At 41.2% G+C, this 18800-nt stretch overlaps 1 protein-coding gene across 1 annotated transcript in view; it reads right to left on the minus strand.

The window, feature by feature from the left end:
* The window catches only part of LOC138854629 (dipeptidase 1-like), a 57528-nt gene extending 40749 nt beyond the window's left edge, over nucleotides 1-16779 (minus strand). The window contains exons 1-2 of the mRNA XM_070098824.1: nucleotides 16607-16779; nucleotides 11875-11959 (exon numbers count right to left, since the gene is read on the minus strand). Coding sequence (XP_069954925.1) covers nucleotides 11875-11959; nucleotides 16607-16768 — 247 coding nt within the window. The 5' untranslated portion in view covers nucleotides 16769-16779. The remainder of the gene's footprint in view (nucleotides 1-11874; nucleotides 11960-16606) is intronic.
* Nucleotides 16780-18800: the final 2021 nt, after the last annotated feature.

Below are 18800 nucleotides of genomic sequence, written 5' to 3' on the forward strand. Positions count from 1 at the left end.
AACTTTTTCTTATTTTCAACAAAATTTGTTGATAACATCTCACCCAGTCTTTCATTTGCTCTCTTTTTACATTGCTTCACCACTCTCTTAACCTCTCTACTACTCCATATACTCCTCCCTCCTTGCATCACTTCTACTTTGTAGAAACTTCTCATATGCTAACTTTTTCTCCCTTACTACTCTCTTAACATCATCATTCCACCAATCGCTCCTCTTCCCTTCCGCACCCACTTTCCTGTAACCACAAACTTCTGCTGAACACTCTAACACTACATTTTTAAACCTACCCCATACCTCTTCGACCCCATTGCCTACGCTCTCATTAGCCCATCTTTCCTCCAATAGTTGTTTATATCTTACCCTAACTCCCTCCTCTTTTAGTTTATAAACCTTCACTTCTCTCTTACCTGATGCTTCTATTCTCCTTGTATCCCATCTACCTTTTACTCTCAGTGTAGCTACAACTAGAAAGTGATCTGATATATCTGTGGCCCCTCTATAAACATGTACATCCTGAAGTCTACTCAACAGTCTTTTATCTACCAATACATAATCCAACAAACTACTGTCATTTAGCCCTACATCATATCTTGTATACTTATTTATCCTCTTTTTCTTAAAATATGTATTACCTATAACTAAACCCCTTTCTATACAAAGTTCAATCAAAGGGCTCCCATTATCATTTACACCTGGCACCACAAACTTACCTACCACACCCTCTCTAAAAGTTTCTCCTACTTTAGCATTCAGGTCCCCTACCACAATTACTCTCTCACTTGGTTCAAAGGTTCCTATACATTCACTTAACATCTCCCAAAATCTCTCTCTCTCTCCTCTATATTCCTCTCTTCTCCAGGTGCATACACGCTTATTATGACCCACTTTTCGCATCCAACCTTTACTTTAATCCACGTAATCCTTGAATTTACACATTCATATTCTCTTTTCTCCTTCCATAACTGATCCTTCAACATTATTGCTACCCCTTCCTTAGCTCTAACTCTCTCAGATACTAAAGATTTAATCCCATTTATTTCTCCCCATCGAAACTCCCCTACCCCCTTCAGCTTCGTATCGCTGAGGGCCAGGACATCCAACTTCTTTTCATTCATAACATCAGCAATCATCTGTTTCTTGTCATCCGCACTACATCCACGCACATTTAAGCATCCCAGTTTTATAAAGTTTTTCTTCTTCTCTTTTTTAGTAAATGTTTACAAGAGAAGGGGTTACTAGCCCATTGCTCCCGGCATTTTAGTCGCCTCATACGACACGCATGGCTTTCGGAGGAAAGATTCTTTTCCACTTCCCCATGGACAATAGAAGAAATAAAGAAGAACAAGAGCTTTTTAGAAAAAGGAGAAAAACCTAGATGTATGTATATATATATGCATGTGCGTGTCTGTGAAGTGTGACCAAATGTAAGTAGGAGTAGCAAGATATCCCTGTTATCTAGCGTGTTTATGAGACAGAAAAAGAAACCAGCAATCCTACCATCATGTAAAACAGTTACAGGTTTCTGTTTCACAGTCATCTGGCAGGACGGTAGTACTTCCCTGGGTGGTTGCTGTCTACCAACCTACTACCTTAATATAAATATATATATATATATATATATATATATATTTATATATATACACACATATATATATATATATATATATATATATATATATATATATATATATAAATATATATATATGTCGTGTCGAATATGTAAAACTGGTCAATTAGCAAGAACTCATTTAAAATTAAGTCCTTTGTAAAATTTTCTCTTATACGTTTAAAGATATATTTTTTTCATTAATGTTAATGTAAAAAATTTTAATTTTGCACCAAAAGAATCTTAGAGAACTTACCTAACCTTATTATAACAAGAACAATTTATTTTAGCCTAACCCAACTATATATATTTTAGATTTGTTTACAATAATTTAATATTAAACAAACACAGTGAAATATATTTTTTTCGTTAGGTTCAGAATGATTTTGGCGAAATTATTGCATACACAAATTTTCGCTTGTCCTATATGGCAAGATGAGCGTTGCTGTTTAAGCCAAGATCGCAAGTTCTGCCTATTCGGCACGACATATATATATATATATATATATATATATATATATATATATATATATATATATATATATATATATATATATATATATATATATATATATATATATATGTATATCCCCAGGGAAATATACACTGAGAGATTTGTTTAACCTTTAGATATTAAAGAGTTCTTGATTAGAAGTGAAGAGGTGACACGAAACCTTAATGACCCTCGTGCAGTCGATAGTTATTAAATACCATTAACCATCCATTAAAACCCTTGATCGTACGAGACTCTCGAGGTCGTCGACAAGCTCTTCAGCTCTCCCTCGAGGTTAGCATCATCGCCTGATGCTTCTCCTCCTCCTCTGATGCTCACAGTTCGAAAACAGATTGACACTTCAATAATATTTTCTGACATTTTTAATAGACACTCATGAATTAAATTTGCGATAAATCAGATCCAGTCAGTTGCGTTTCTCCGACCGTCTCCTACTGCCAATGTACATTATATATATATATATATATATATATATATATATATATATATATATATATATATATATATATATATATATATATATATATATATATATATATATATATATATATGATAGGAGTGAATGGAGACAAATGGTTTTTATTACTTGACATGCTGTTGGAGTGTGAGCAAAGTAACATTTATGAAGGGGTTCAGGGAAACCGGCAGGCCAGACTTGAGTCCTGGAGATGGGAAGTACAGTGCCTGCACTCAGAAGGAGGGGTGTTAATGTTGCAGTTTAAAAACTGTAGTATATAGCACCCTTCTGGCAATACAGTGATGGAGTGAATGATGGTGAAAGTTTTTCTTTTTCGGGCCACCCTGCCTTGGTGGGAATCGGCCAGTGTGATAATAATATATATATATATATTTTTTTTATTTTTATTATCACACTGGGCGATTCCCACCAAGGCAGGGTGGCCCGAAAAAGAAAAACTTTCACCATCATTCACTCCATCACTGTCTTGCCAGAAGGGTGCTTTACACTACAGTTTTTAAACTGCAACATTAACACCCCTCCTTCAGAGTGCAGGCACTGTACTTCCCATCTCCAGGACTCAAGTCCGGCCTGCCGGTTTCCCTGAATCCCTTCATAAATGTTACTTTGCTCACACTCCAACAGCACGTCAAGTATTAAAAACCATTTGTCTCCATTCACTCCTATCAAACACGCTCACGCATGCCTGCTGGAAGTCCAAGCCCCTCGCACACAAAACCTCCTTTACCCCCTCCCTCCAACCCTTCCTAGGCCGACCCCTACCCCGCCTTCCTTCCACTACAGACTGATACACTCTTGAAGTTATTCTGTTTCGCTCCATTCTCTCTACATGTCCGAACCACCTCAACAACCCTTCCTCAGCCCTCTGGACAACAGTTTTGGTAATCCCGCACCTCCTCCTAACTTCCAAACTACGAATTCTCTGCATTATATTCACACCACACATTGCCCTCAGACATGACATCTCCACTGCCTCCAGCCTTCTCCTCGCTGCAACATTCATCACCCATGCTTCACACCCATATAAGAGCGTTGGTAAAACTATACTCTCATACATTCCCCTCTTTGCCTCCAAGGACAAAGTTCTCTGTCTCCACAGACTCCTAAGTGCACCACTCACTCTTTTTCCCTCATCAATTCTATGATTCACCTCATCTTTCATAGACCCATCCGCTGACACGTCCACTCCCAAATATCTGAATACGTTCACCTCCTCCATACTCTCTCCCTCCAATCTGATATTCAATCTTTCATCACCTAATCTTTTTGTTATCCTCATAACCTTACTCTTTCCTGTATTCACCTTTAATTTTCTTCTTTTGCACACCCTACCAAATTCATCCACCAATCTCTGCAGCTTCTCTTCAGAATCTCCCAAGAGCACAGTGTCATCAGCAAAGAGCAGCTGTGACAACTCCCACTTTGTGTGTGATTCTTTATCTTTTAACTCCACGCCTCTTGCCAAGACCCTCGCATTTACTTCTCTTACAACCCCATCTATAAATATATTAAACAACCACGGTGACATCACACATCCTTGTCTAAGGCCTACTTTTACTGGGAAAAAATTTCCCTCTTTCCTACATACTCTAACTTGAGCCTCACTATCCTCGTAAAAACTCTTCACTGCTTTCAGTAACCTACCTCCTACACCATACACTTGCAACATCTGCCACATTGCCCCCCTATCCACCCTGTCATACGCCTTTTCCAAATCCATAAATGCCACAAAGACCTCTTTAGCCTTATCTAAATACTGTTCACTTATATGTTTCACTGTAAACACCTGGTCCACACACCCCCTACCTTTCCTAAAGCCTCCTTGTTCATCTGCTATCCTATTCTCCGTCTTACTCTTAATTCTTTCAATTATAACTCTACCATACACTTTACCAGGTACACTCAACAGACTTATCCCCCTATAATTTTTGCACTCTCTTTTATCCCCTTTGCCTTTATACAAAGGAACTATGCATGCTCTCTGCCAATCCCTAGGTACCTTACCCTCTTCCATACATTTATTAAATAATTGCACCAACCACTCCAAAACTATATCCCCACCTGCTTTTAACATTTCTATCTTTATCCCATCAATCCCGGCTGCCTTACCCCCTTTCATTTTACCTACTGCCTCACGAACTTCCCCCACACTCACAACTGGCTCTTCCTCACTCCTACAAGATGTTATTCCTCCTTGCCCTATACACGAAATCACAGCTTCCCTATCTTCATCAACATTTAACAATTCCTCAAAATATTCCTTCCATCTTCCCAATACCTCTAACTCTCCATTTAATAACTCTCCTCTCCTATTTTTAACTGACAAATCCATTTGTTCTCTAGGCTTTCTTAACTTGTTAATCTCACTCCAAAACTTTTTCTTATTTTCAACAAAATTTCTTGATAACATCTCACCCACTCTCTCATTTGCTCTCTTTTTACATTGCTTCACCACTCTCTTAACTTCTCTCTTTTTCTCCATATACTCTTCCCTCCTTGCATCACTTCTACTTTGTAAAAACTTCTCATATGCTAACTTTTTCTCCCTTACTACTCTCTTTACATCATCATTCCACCAATCGCTCCTCTTCCCTCCTGCACCCACTTTCCTGTAACCACAAACTTCTGCTGAACACTCTAACACTACATTTTTAAACCTACCCCATACCTCTTCGACCCCATTGCCTATGCTCTCATTAGCCCATCTATCCTCCAATAGCTGTTTATATCTTACCCTAACTGCCTCCTCTTTTAGTTTATAAACCTTCACCTCTCTCTTCCCTGATGCTTCTATTCTCCTTGTATCCCATCTACCTTTTACTCTCAGTGTAGCTACAACTAGAAAGTGATCTGATATATCTGTATATATATATATATATATATATATATATATATATATATATATATATATATATATATAAATATATATATATTATTGTAACCATGAACGGTGGTTTTGAATCAATAACAACACTGCGACTGTCCGAGGATTCGAACACATTTCGTTCTGGCCCCCCTCATCGTGCGCGAAAATCACACCTCACGCTCTCACTCACAAGACCACACAATCCTACAAAAACGAAGCACCCAGCAGAGCTAGGTGTTTTACCTTGATCCAAGGACATACAGTGGTGTAGGTGCCTCTGAGCTAATTTCATTCTAGTCTCCGTTTGGTGTATAGCCTCCACGTGCAGCATTTTTTATTATTGTAACTACGAACGAGTATATTAAATCAATAACAACACTGCGACTAGCCGAGGATTTGAACCCATGTCGTTTTGTTTGCATGTATGTATGTATGTATGTATGTATGTATGTATGTATGTATGTATGTATGTATGTATGTATGTATGTATATATGTATGAATATATGTATGAATATATGTATGTATGTATGATATATATATATATATATATATATATATATATATATATATATATATATATATATATATATATATATATATATATATATATATATATATATATATATATATATATATATATGTCGTGCCGAATATGCAAAACTGGTCAATTAGCTAGAACTCATTTAAAATTAAGTCTTTTCGAATATTTTCTTTTATACATTTAAAGATACTTTTTCATTATTGTTAATGTAAACATTTTTAATTTTGCACCAAAAGAATCTTAGAAAACTTACCTAACCTTATTATAACAAAAGCAATTTATTATAGCCTAACCCAACTAAATATATTTTAGATTTGCTTATAGTAATTCAATACTAAACAAACACAGTGAAATATATTTTTTTTCGTTAGGTTCAGAATGATTTTCGCGAAATTATTTCATAAACAAATTTTCGATTGCCTTCTTCGGCAAGAAGAGCGTTGCTATTTAAGTCAAAATAGCAAGTTTTACATATTCGGCACGACATACACACACACACACACACACACACACACACACACACACACACACACACACACACACACACACACACACACACACACACATATATATATATATATATATATATATATATATATATATATATATATATATATACACATCGTGCCTCGTAAGCAGAATCGTGTTCAATTAGATAAAATTTTGGCTTAAAAAACAAATAATTTATAAAATGTTCTCATACTTTTTTTTACATATATATTTTTGAGTTTAAACTGTGTAAACATGTGTGGTGTTGTGCCAGAAATTAATTCAGAGACCTGACCTAAGTCTTGCGGTAATGAACGTAATTTATGTTAGACTTTTCCTACTGATCGTGTTCTAGAGTTTTAGAACAATCTTAAATTAATTTATTATTCATTGAAATCAGTGATGTATAATTTTCCCCCGTCATGTTCCAAATGATTTTTCGCTGATTTATTGGAGACATAAATTTCCACTCTAATTATTCGGAAAAATGTCCGCTGCCCTTGTAACCTAAATTGTCAATTTGGCTTATTCGCAGCAATATATATATATATATATATATATATATATATATATATATATATATATATATATATATATATATATATATATATATATATATATATATATATATATATATATATATATATATATATATGTATATTTGCAAAACAACCACTCTGAAAGAATACAGAAATTCCAAGCGCTTTCGTGACTACTCACATTATCAAGGAACTATAGTTCCTTGATAATGTGAGTAGTCACGAAAGCGCTTGGAATTTCTCTCTTCTTTCAGAGTGGTTGTTTTGCATATTCTGAAATCACCTGTTTACTGTGATCTTATTGCATATATATATATATATATATATATATATATATATATATATATATATATATATATATATATATATATATATATATATATATATATATATATATATGAACTAACACTGACTCTAACCCATTAATTCTTCATGCCATTTTAGTATGCTATTTTGAGTGACCTCTATGACCTGTATGTAACCTCTGCTGGTCACCTGGGGAAGTTATGAGGGCACGATTCTTCCTCAGGTGAGCTCAGTAAGCAGGTTAATAGAAAGACCTCCTGGACATATGTCTGTCTTTCCTAGTGTTTGAACCAAAGTTTCGTGGATTGTGAGCCGGGAGCTTCAGTGAGCTTCAAGTCAGATAATTATTGATGGATGGCGCTGCAGAAGACTATTGACTGGCTCCTAATGCCAAGATTGAGGTAAAGCTTTCCGGTTGAACTAGGATGAATTAGGATGAACTCCGACATATGGATGAAATTAGTTGGCTGGTAATATATCTGACGAAACTCTCCTTCGCTTGATGACTGCAGATGTCAAACATACTGTGACTTCATGATGCTAGTACACATGTCCCGTTCCCACACACCATCATGCACCAGCACTCACTATCACACACGCATCACACACCAGCACACACCAGCACACACACACTCACAACAGCAACAACGGAGACATGCCGTACGCGAAGGCCCTATCAGACCCACGTGGGGCCAGGGAAAAGACGAGGAGCACACTAAGATCAAATGACAGGTCCGAAGACAATGATAGAATGCTATATGCAGAGATTCTAACAGCCAACTGCAGTAGCAAGGGACAGCTGGTCATGGAAGACAGTTCACTGAGAATAGAAGTTTCAGATATGACAGGGACTGAAGGCAAGAACATGTCAATGGAAGGAAATAAAATGCCTCAGAGGACGCAGATGGAGACTCAGTGGGAGGAGGAAAGGGCGAGGTCAGTTTTTGTGTACGGGCTCCAAGAAGCCAAGGGGGACAACTTTGAAGAAATAAAACAGGAGGAGAAAAAAAATGATTGAAGGCATCATGAAAACAATAGGTGAGGGCGATATGACCCAGGTGACAAATTTTCAGAGAATTGGGTGGTTTGCGAGTGGAAGGATACGGCCTGTCAAAGTAATTTTCAAGGAAGAATCAGTTCGAACCAGGATTCTGGAAGAGAAAGCAAGACTGAGGGACAAACAGGGGTACCAGAGAGTATACCTCGACCGCAACAGAACACAAGAAGAAAGGACTACACTGAAAGAGAGGGTACAGAGACGCAAGGAGGAACGAGAGGCAATGACGATGATGAGCAGGACCCAGACACAGGAGGAAGGGCAAACACACCCCACAGAATCTCCCACCAAAAGACTCCAACCGCGACATTCCCAACGCAACTGAGCAACCTATACTACAACCCACTCACTGTTCCCTCTGCCACCAACCCCCATATCACAAACCTCACCCCAACAGCTGTCCCTTATGGGCATTCTGACCCCACCCCCATCATCACAAACCCCACCTACACCACAGCCCATATAGGCCCCCACCAAGGCTCTCGCTCCCCCAACCCCAATATTCTTGCATGACCACAATGATAGAAAAGAAGCTGAAAGTTTGGTACACAAACGCGGATGGAATAACGAATAAACATGAGGAGTGGAACGAAAGAATCAGTAAAAATCCCCAGACATCATAGCAGTCACAGAAACAAAACTCGCTGAGACAATAACAGACACAATCTTCCCAACGGGATATCAGATCCTGAGGAAAGATAGAAGGAGTAGAGGGGGAGGAGGGGTTGCACTGCTCATAAAACACCGATGGTGATTTGAGGAAATGGAAGGCATGGACATGATTGGAGAAAGAGACTACATTGTAGGTACAATTCAGTCCGGAGAACATAAAGTAGTCATTGGAGTGATGTATAACTCACCACAGAACTGCAGGAGGCCAAGAGAGGAGTACGAAGAAAACAACAGGGTGATGGTGGACACACTGGCTGAGGTGGCAAGAAGAGCTCACTCGAGCAGAGCAAAGTTACTGGTAATGGGCGATTTTAACCACAGGGAGATCGACTGGGAAAACCTGGAGCCACATGGGGGTCCCGAAACATGGAGAGCCAAGATGATGGATGTGGTACTTGAAAACCTCATGCATCAACATGTCAAGGACACAACCAGAGAGAGAGGGGAGGATGAGCCAGCAAGACTGGATCTTGTGTTCACCGAGAGGCCCCTTGGAGCTAGCGATCACGTGGTTCTGAGTTTTGATTATATAGTAGAGTTACAAGTGGAGAAGGTAACAGAAACTGAAGGGGACAGGCCAAACTATAAAAGGGGGGACTACACAGGTATAAGAAACTTCCTGCAGAAGGTTCAGTGGGACAGAGAAATGATAGGAAAATCAGTAAACAAGATGATGGAGTATGTGGCAACAAAGTGCAAGGAGGCAGAGGAAAGGTTTGTTCCCAAGGGAAACAGAAATAATAGGAAGACCAAAACGAGTCCTTGGTTTACCCGAAGGTGTAGGGAGGCAAAAACTAAGTGCAACAGAGAATGGAAAAGGTACAGGAGGCATAGGACCCAGGAAAACAAGGACCCACAGAAACGAGTATGCACAGATAAGGAGGGAGGCCCAGCGACAGTATGAAAACGACATAGCATCGAAAGTCAAATCTGACCCGAAACTGCTGTATAGCCACATTAGGAGGAAGACAACAGTCAAGGACCAGGTGATAAGGCTGAGGAAAGAAGGTGGAGAACTCACAAGAAACGATCAAGATGTATGTGAGGAGCTCAACACGAGATTTAAGGAAGTATTTATAGTAGAGACAGGAAGGACTCTGGGGGGACAGACCAGATGGGGACACCAGCAAGGAATACACCAACAAGTGTTGGACGACATACATACAGATGAGGAGGAGGTGAAGAAACTGCTAAGGGACATCGATACCTCAAAGGCAATGGGACCGGACAACATCTCCCCGTGGGTCTTTAGAGAGGGAGCAGATATGTTGTGCGTGCCACTTACCACAATCTTCAACACGTCCCTGGAAACTGGGCAACTACCTGAGGTATGGAAGACGGCAAATGTAGTTCCCATTTTTAAAAAAAGGAGACAGAAAAGAGGCACTAAACTATAGACCTGTGTCATTGACGTGTATAGTATGCAAAGTTATGGAGAAGATTATCAGGAGGAGAGTGGTGGAGCATCTGGAACGGAACAAGAGCATAAATGCCAACCAGCACGGATTCATGGAAGGCAAATCCTGTGTCACAAACCTTCTGGAGTTTTATGATAAAATAACAGAAGTAAGACACGAGAGAGAGGGGTGGGTTGATTGCATTTTCTTGGACTGCAAGAAGGCCTTTGACACAGTTCCTCACAAGAGATTAGTGCAGAAGCTAGAGCATCAGGTGCATATAACAGGAAGGGCACTGCAATGGATCAGAGAATACCTGACAGGGAGGCAACAACGAGTCATGGTACGTAATGATGTATCACAGTGGGCACCTGTGACGAGCGGGGTCCCACAGGGGTCGGTCCTAGGACCAATGCTATTTTTGGTATATGTGAACGACATGATGGAAGGGTTAGACTCAGAAGTGTCCCTGTTTGCAGACGATGTGAAGTTAATGAGGAGAATTAAATCTGATGAGGACCAGGCAGGATTTCAAAGAGACCTGGACAGACTGGACACCTGGTCCAGCAAATGGCTTCTCGAATTTAATCCTGCCAAATGCAAAGTCATGAAGATAGGGGAAGGGCACAGAAGACCACAGACAGAGTATAGGCTAGGTGGCCAAAGACTGCAAACCTCACTCAAGGAGAAAGATCTTGGGGTGAGTATAACACCGAGCATGTCTCCGGAAGCACACATCAATCAGATAACTGCTGCAGCATATGGGCGCCTGGAAAACCTGAGAACAGCATTCCGATACCTTAGTAAGGAATCGTTCAAGACACTGTACACCGTGTATGTCAGGCCCATACTGGAGTATGCAGCACCTGTTTGGAACCCGCACTTGATAAAGCACGTCAAGAAACTAGAGAAAGTACAAAGGTTTGCGACAAGGTTAGTTCCAGAGCTAAGGGGAATGTCCTATGAAGAAAGATTAAGGGAAATCGGCCTGACGACACTGCTGGACAGGAGAGTCAGGGGAGACATGATAACGACATATAAAATACTGCGTGGAATAGACAAGGTGGACAAAGACAGGATGTTCCAGGGAGGGGACACAGAAACAAGAGGCCACAATTGGATGTTGAAGACACAAATGAGTCAGAGAGATATTAGGAAGTATTTCTTCAGTCATAGAGTTGTAAGGCAGTGGAATAGCCTAGAAAATGACGTAGTGGAGGCAGGAACCATACACAGTTTTAAGACGAGGTATGATAAAGCTCATGGAGCGGGGAGAGAGAGGGCCCAGTAGCAACCGGTGAAGAGGCGGGCCCAGGAGCTAAGACTCGACCCCTTCAACCACAAAAAGGTGAATACAAATAGGTGAGTGCATGCAGATAAGTTGAGCAAGACGTCTTTTAAAACGTACCTATAACGTCGTTGATGGATGCCTCTTGTCCGCAAGTGAGAAATTCGTTGTAGAAGCTGACCATAACAATGCCACCGTTCACGGCCTGTAAAAGAGACCAGATATGTCAGTTTAACTGAACTTAAGTCTACTCACTTCAACTCACATCTACTCACTCCAACCCTATCTACTCACTCCATCTCCCCTCTCCTCACAGCATATTAAATCTACACATATTTATTATACCAACACAACAACGTCTGTCCGCCGGAGTAAAATCATAATTTACCTAAAAAAAAGAATGACTCTTTAAAATGAGAATATTTCTCTTTTAAATCATTATGATAAATCTATTTTTGCGTGTCCCTTTTTTCCCCCTTTTTTCCCCCTTTTTTCCCCCTCTATCAACTGTACTCGAGTGAGTGAAATGATGTATATTAGGATTTTTTTTTTGCTAGTGGTAGTTAGAAATAGCGAAGACTCGTTCCTAGATTCACTAGTTGGTAATTAGTGGTAATTGGTTGTTCTGGTGATTTACGGATTTTAGAGGATATCAGAGGCCGTCGTTCATCTTCTCAGTCATCATTCTATTTTTCAGTCATCATTCTATTTCCTAGTCATCATTCTATTTCCTAGTCATCATTCTATTTCCTAATCATCATTCTATTTCCTAGTCATCATTTTACTTCACGGTCATCATTCCTTTTCCTAGTCATCATTCTATTTCCTAGTCATCATTCAATTTCCTAGTCATCATTCTATTTCCTAGTCATTATTCTATTTACTAGTCATCATTCTATTTCACAGTCATCATTCTATTCCCTAGTCATCATTCTATTTCCTAGTCATCATTTTTTCACAGTCATCATTCTATTTATCAGTCATCATTCCATCTATCAGTCATCGTTTTTATTTCACAGTTATCGTTCTATTTATCAATCATCTTTCTATTTAGCAGTCATCGTTGTATTTATCAGGTCTTCAGTTTTTATCTTATTTATTCATATTCTCAAACTAACGTTCAAAACGTCTCAAACTAACATTCTAAATCTAATGCATCTTATAACAGAGTATTTCTAAGTCAACACGACCGTTGATAATTGACGCTGTTAACGAATGTGAATGTCTAAACGTTAACTTCTAGATCTGTTTGACAACGAGCTTTCACGTTTATGCGAACGTCTAAACACTCGTTTCTAAATCTATGTGAAAGTCTGACAGGTGAATGGACGAGGTGAAGACGTTCTTACAGCGAAGCTGCCAGTGAAAGTCTACGGCTTTCGCTATCAGCTTTTCATTTACTGGAACGAGTGAGTTGTTCTTTCTTTTCTGTTTATCTGTCTGTCTGTCTGTCTGTCTGTCTGTCTGTCTGTCTGTCTATCTGTCTGTCTGTCACAACTCTCGTTACCACTTGTCACACCTCTCTTCATCATCTGTCACACCTCTCGTTACCACCTGTTACACCAGTCCTCATCACCTGTCACACCTCTTGTTACCACCTGTCACACCTCTCGTTACCACCTGTCACACCTCTAGTTGCCACCTGTCACACATCTTGCTACCACTTGTCACACCTCTTGTTACCACCTGTCATACCTCTCGTTACCACTTGTCACACCTCTCGTTATCACCTGTTACACATATCCTCATCACCTGTCATACCTCTTGTTACCACCTGTCACACCTCTTGTTACCACCTGTCACACCTCTCGTTACCACCTGTCACACCTCTCGTTACCACCTGTCACACCTCTCGTTACCACCCCTACACACCTCTCGCTACCACCTGTCACACCTCTCGTTACCACCTGTCACACCTCTCGTTACCACCTGTCACACCTCTCATTACCACCTGTCACAAGTCTCCTTACCACCTGTCACACCTCTCGTTACCACCTGTCACACCTCTCGTTACCACCTGTCACACCTCTCGTTACCACCTGTCACATCTCTCGTTACCACCTGTCACACCTGTCGTTACCACCTGTCACACCTCTCGTTACCACCCCTACACACCTCTCGTTACAACCTGTCACACCTCTCGTTACCACCTGTCACACCTCTCGTTACCACCTGTCACACCTCTCATTACCACCTGTCACACGTCTCCTTACCACCTGTCACACGTCTCGTTACCACCTGTCACACCTCTCGTTACCACCTGTCACACCTCTCGTTACCACCTGTCACACCTCTCATTACCCCCTGTCACACCTCTCGGTACCACCTGTCACACCTCTCGTTACCACCTGTCACACCTCTCGTTACCACCTGTCACACCTCTCGTTACCACCTGTCACACCTCTCGTTACCACCTGTCACATCTCTCGTTACCACCTGTCACACCTGTCGTTACCACCTGTCACACCTCTCGTTACCACCTGTCACACCTCTCGTTACCACCTATCACATCTCTCGTTACCACCTATCACATCTCTCGTTACCACCTGTCACACCTCTCGTTACCACCTGTCACACCTCTCTTTACCACCTGTCACACGTCTCCTTACCACCTGTCACACCTCTCGTTACCACCTATCACATCTCTCGTTACCACCTGTCACACCTCTCTTTACCACCTGTCACACCTCTCGTTACCACCTGTCACATCTCTCGTTACCACCTGTCACACCTGTCGTTACCACCTGTCACACCTCTCGTTACCACCTGTCACACCTCTCGTTAGCAATAATGCTTCTGACACACAAACTTCCCCCTGAAACATTCATTGCTTCCTTCTAGAAGCAAGACCAACACATTACAATATCCTGCCTCTAAAAAAAAGTCTAAGATCGTTCCATCTGCAGTGGAGAGTGTAGGTTGTGGCAGCCCACGTTCACCACCTCTGAGAGAACGTTCGCTGTGCTCCAGGTGAACGAATGGAGTGAGGAACGTTATTGAGAGACGAAGGAGTGAGGAACGTTACGAGGAAACGGAGTGAGGAACATTGTTATTGGACGAAGGAGTTAACGACGACGTTTCGGTCCGACTTGGCCCATTTACAATGTCACACTAACGAAATGGAGAGCACCTCTCGTTACCACCTGTCACACCTCTCGTTACCACCTGTCACATCTCTTGCTACCACCTGTCACACGTCTCGTTACCACCTGTCACACTTATCGTTACCACCTGTCACACCTCTTGCTACCACCTGTCACACCTCTCGTTACCACCTGTCACACCTCTCGTTATCACCTGTCACACCTCTCGTTACCACCTGTCACACCTCTCGTTACCACCTGTCACGCCTCTCGTTACCACCTGTCACACCTCTAGTTTGCAATAATGTTAATGTGACTTTGTAAATGGTCCAAGTCGGACCGAAACGTCGTCGTAAGCTCCTCTCTTCTATGTGCGGGTTATTTGTGTATCGTTCCAGTCACGGTATTGTGCCTTTTTGTTATTTAACGAAGGAGTTATTGAACGAGCGAATGATGTAGCGAAGAACGTTACTGGTGAGCGGAGCTGGGAACGTTATTACAGAAGAAAGGAGTGAAAAAATGTTCTTGAAGGACAGAGAATGAATTTTCATTTCAGAATTACTGGGTAAAATACGTCTGTCCCGAGGGAATGTTATTGAAAACACTCAACACTTGTAATAGCTCTTAGACACTCCACTCTCGTAGCTGCTCCTCCACAATCCACTCTTTGTGGCTTCTTCTTCACCCTCCCCACTTCAGGCAGCTTCTCCATGTAAAACTAAGTGATAATCAAATCAAGGAACGGGTGGGGTTTTGAACCCACGGCGAGTAGGTTCTAAAACACACAGACCAGTGCGTTAAGCGTTACTTCCTGTGGCTTAACCCTGTGGGTGGTGGTGCGGGTGGTTGTGGTTTTTGTGGTGCTGGTGGTCGTGGTGGTGCTGGTGGTGGTATTGGTGGTGTTGGTGGCTGTGATACCCTTCTTGGGTTTGTAGTTTTGATAAGTAACCCGAGCTCTCCCTGTTGGATGCAATAGCAACTAGGAACACAGAAAGGAGGACGAGAAAGAGAGACACAGTGACAAGGATTGACTAAAGGAATGGAGAAATGGAAGAGGCATGAGGAGAGAACGCAGGAATAAGGAATGATGAGAAATACAGCGCTTGAGGAATAAAAAGGAAACACAAGGAGTGAGGAATGAAGAGACAGAAGAAAAAATCAAGATTATTAAAAACAACAGGAGAAGCCCAGTAAACAGAATGAGATCAAGGAACACTTTTGCCTCAAGGAGACTTAAAAGACCATGAATATAAGAGTCTTAAGGATCCCTGGATACAAGTCTTTAGGAACACTGGATGCAAGAATCTTTAGGAACACTGGATGCAAGTCTGTAGAAACCCTGGATACATGTCTTTAGGAACCCCTAGATACAAGCCTTTAGGAACACTAGATATAAATCTTTAAGAACCCTGGATGCAAGTCTATAGGGACCCTGGATACAAGTCTTTAGGAACTCTGGACACAAGTCTTTAGGAACTCTGGATACAAGTCTTCAGAAACCCTGGATACTAGTCTTTAGGAACCCTGGATGCAGGACTTTAGGGACCATGGATATAAGTTTTTAGGAACTCTGGATGCAAGTCTTTAGGGATCCTGGATATAAGTCTTTAGGAACCCTGGATGCAGGTCTTTAAGGTCCCTGGATACAGGTCTTTAGGAGCCTTGGATACAAATCTTTAGGAACCCTGGATACAAATCTTTAGGAGCCCTGGATACAGGTCTTTACAGACCCTGGAACCCAGGATACCTAAGCCAGCATCTCTACTCACCAAGGAGCTGAGGATGTCGTCAGGTACGTTCCTCTCTATGTCACACAGGGCACGGGCGGCAGAGTGTGAGAAGACGACGGGGGCGCGGGAGGTGGCCAGCACGTCTCTAGAGGTCCTGCTGGAGGCGTGAGAGACATCGACCATCAGACCCACGCGGTTCATCTCTCGGATGATTTCCTGTAGGTGAAGGTGATGTCAGAGATGCACTGGAGGGTGAGATGCTGGAAGGTGGTTCAGGATGGTAGGGGACGAAGTTGTTAGGATGTTAATGCTGGGGTGTTTTTGATGTGGTGAGAGGGTTGATAATCTGCTGGTGTAACTGTTGATGTGATACCTGGGGAAGGATAGAGAGAAGTAGCATAGTTAAGAAGTGGTTAAGGTGTTGGGTACACACGTACAGTACATCTGAGTAGAGCAGAAGCCGGGTTAAGGTGATGTGTAGGAAATACGTTACGGTAATAGCATCTTCCAGATGTCCCCATCACCAAATACCTTTCCCCATCACCAGATGGGCCCCATCACCACGCTCGTCTTCCAGGTTACAGGTCCCTGGAGGTTCTCTGATGGACGCTTTGACCCCCAGGCTCGTGCAGCTTTTACCATTAAGAGGCAAAGTTCCAAACTATAAAATAATGTAAATGTTTACGGCGAGAAGCCACTATTAGCCAGTCATGAATTGAGTATCGTTGCGCCATATAACGCGGGCGCCTTTAGTCGAAGTGGTCGTGTGAAGAGGTTCTTTGATACCCAGGTCTCGACTAATTAATAACAGGTTTCTGTAATATATCGATGTATATCGATGACATTATTATATACCCGAGAATATGATTATTAGCCACATTATGTAGTTTGTGGCATTTTATCAGTTTCACAAGAACTGATAGTCTCTCGTGGGCGAAACGTCTCCTCAATAAATTGCCATAAACTTCATATTATTTCTTATGAACATACTTAGGCACATACGAGTTGTAGTTAGTTAGAATATTATCTAATATATTTTTTAAAACATTCTGAAAAATTTTCGTAGAAAAAGGTCACTAATTTATCTAAAATAAACGAACTTTGTAGCAAATTTGCCTTTATTATTTCCCAATAAAAACATACGCGAAATACGAGAGAATATTTGCATTGATTTCAATATTTGTTAACCATAGCGGAATTATATCAGTAACTGATCGTTGATGATTTCCCTGTGTGTGTGTGTGTGTGTGTGTGTGTGTGTGTGTGTGTGTGTGTGTGTGTGTGTGTGTGTGTGTGTGTGTGTGTGTGTGTGTGTGTGTGTGTGTGTGTGTGTGTGTATAATTGCTCTGGTGTGATACTCTGGTGGTCCACTCTGCCTTTTTTCCCTCTCCCTCGTCATGTTTTACCCCCTGATAAACTTTTGCAATTATTCCTATTGGAATATTCAGGCGAATGAGAATACGCATCCAGATATTTTTTTATGGTGGGTGTATCGTAATAGTACATTTCAAATTAATATTTCGTGTTTGAGTTTAAATGAAATGCTTTTAATTGTTCAAATTACGACTCCGTGTTCTGATATTTATTTTCTGCGTCATTGTAACAAAATAAAACGCAAATGGTCATTATGTCCATGACAAATAATGTAATCGCATTTCGTTTGAAATTTCAACGTCAGAACGACGGTCAAAATTATCGGGAACTGGATGGTTGGATGTGGCCGATCTGTACTCCGGCCGGAGATTAAAAAATGAAAAAAAAAAGGTTGGTAATAAAAGCAAGGTTGTCAAGAGGAACAAAAGCTCTATTAGCACAAAGAAACCACCACTAACTCGCAACGCTTTGATGCTGTTGGCGTCTGCGGGTGCTAGAGGGCACGGGGAGGCTGTGTCTCGCGGGAGATCACAGGCAGTAGGATGCTTTAACGTATCCTAAGATCATGCAGCACTAAGCTGGGTGGAAACACGCATGACACAGACTGAGGTTTTATCATTGCCATGTTTCGCTCGTGGGAAGTTACATCAAGTTGATGGCGCTGCTTTTGAACGAAACGTTGTCCATCATTTCGTGAACGAAGTAGCGGAAACAGGATCCATACATATAGCTTTAAGAAGAGGTGCGAGAGAGAGAAAGTGGACCTAGTAGCGACTAGCGAAGAGGTGGGGCCAGGAGCTGAGACTCTATACTTGCAACTACAACTTGAGGGTTTGCTGCTTCTTCCATCCACCAGCAC

Source organism: Cherax quadricarinatus, chromosome 65 (assembly GCF_038502225.1).
Source record: "Cherax quadricarinatus isolate ZL_2023a chromosome 65, ASM3850222v1, whole genome shotgun sequence".
Classification (NCBI taxonomy): Eukaryota; Metazoa; Arthropoda; class Malacostraca; order Decapoda; family Parastacidae; genus Cherax; species Cherax quadricarinatus.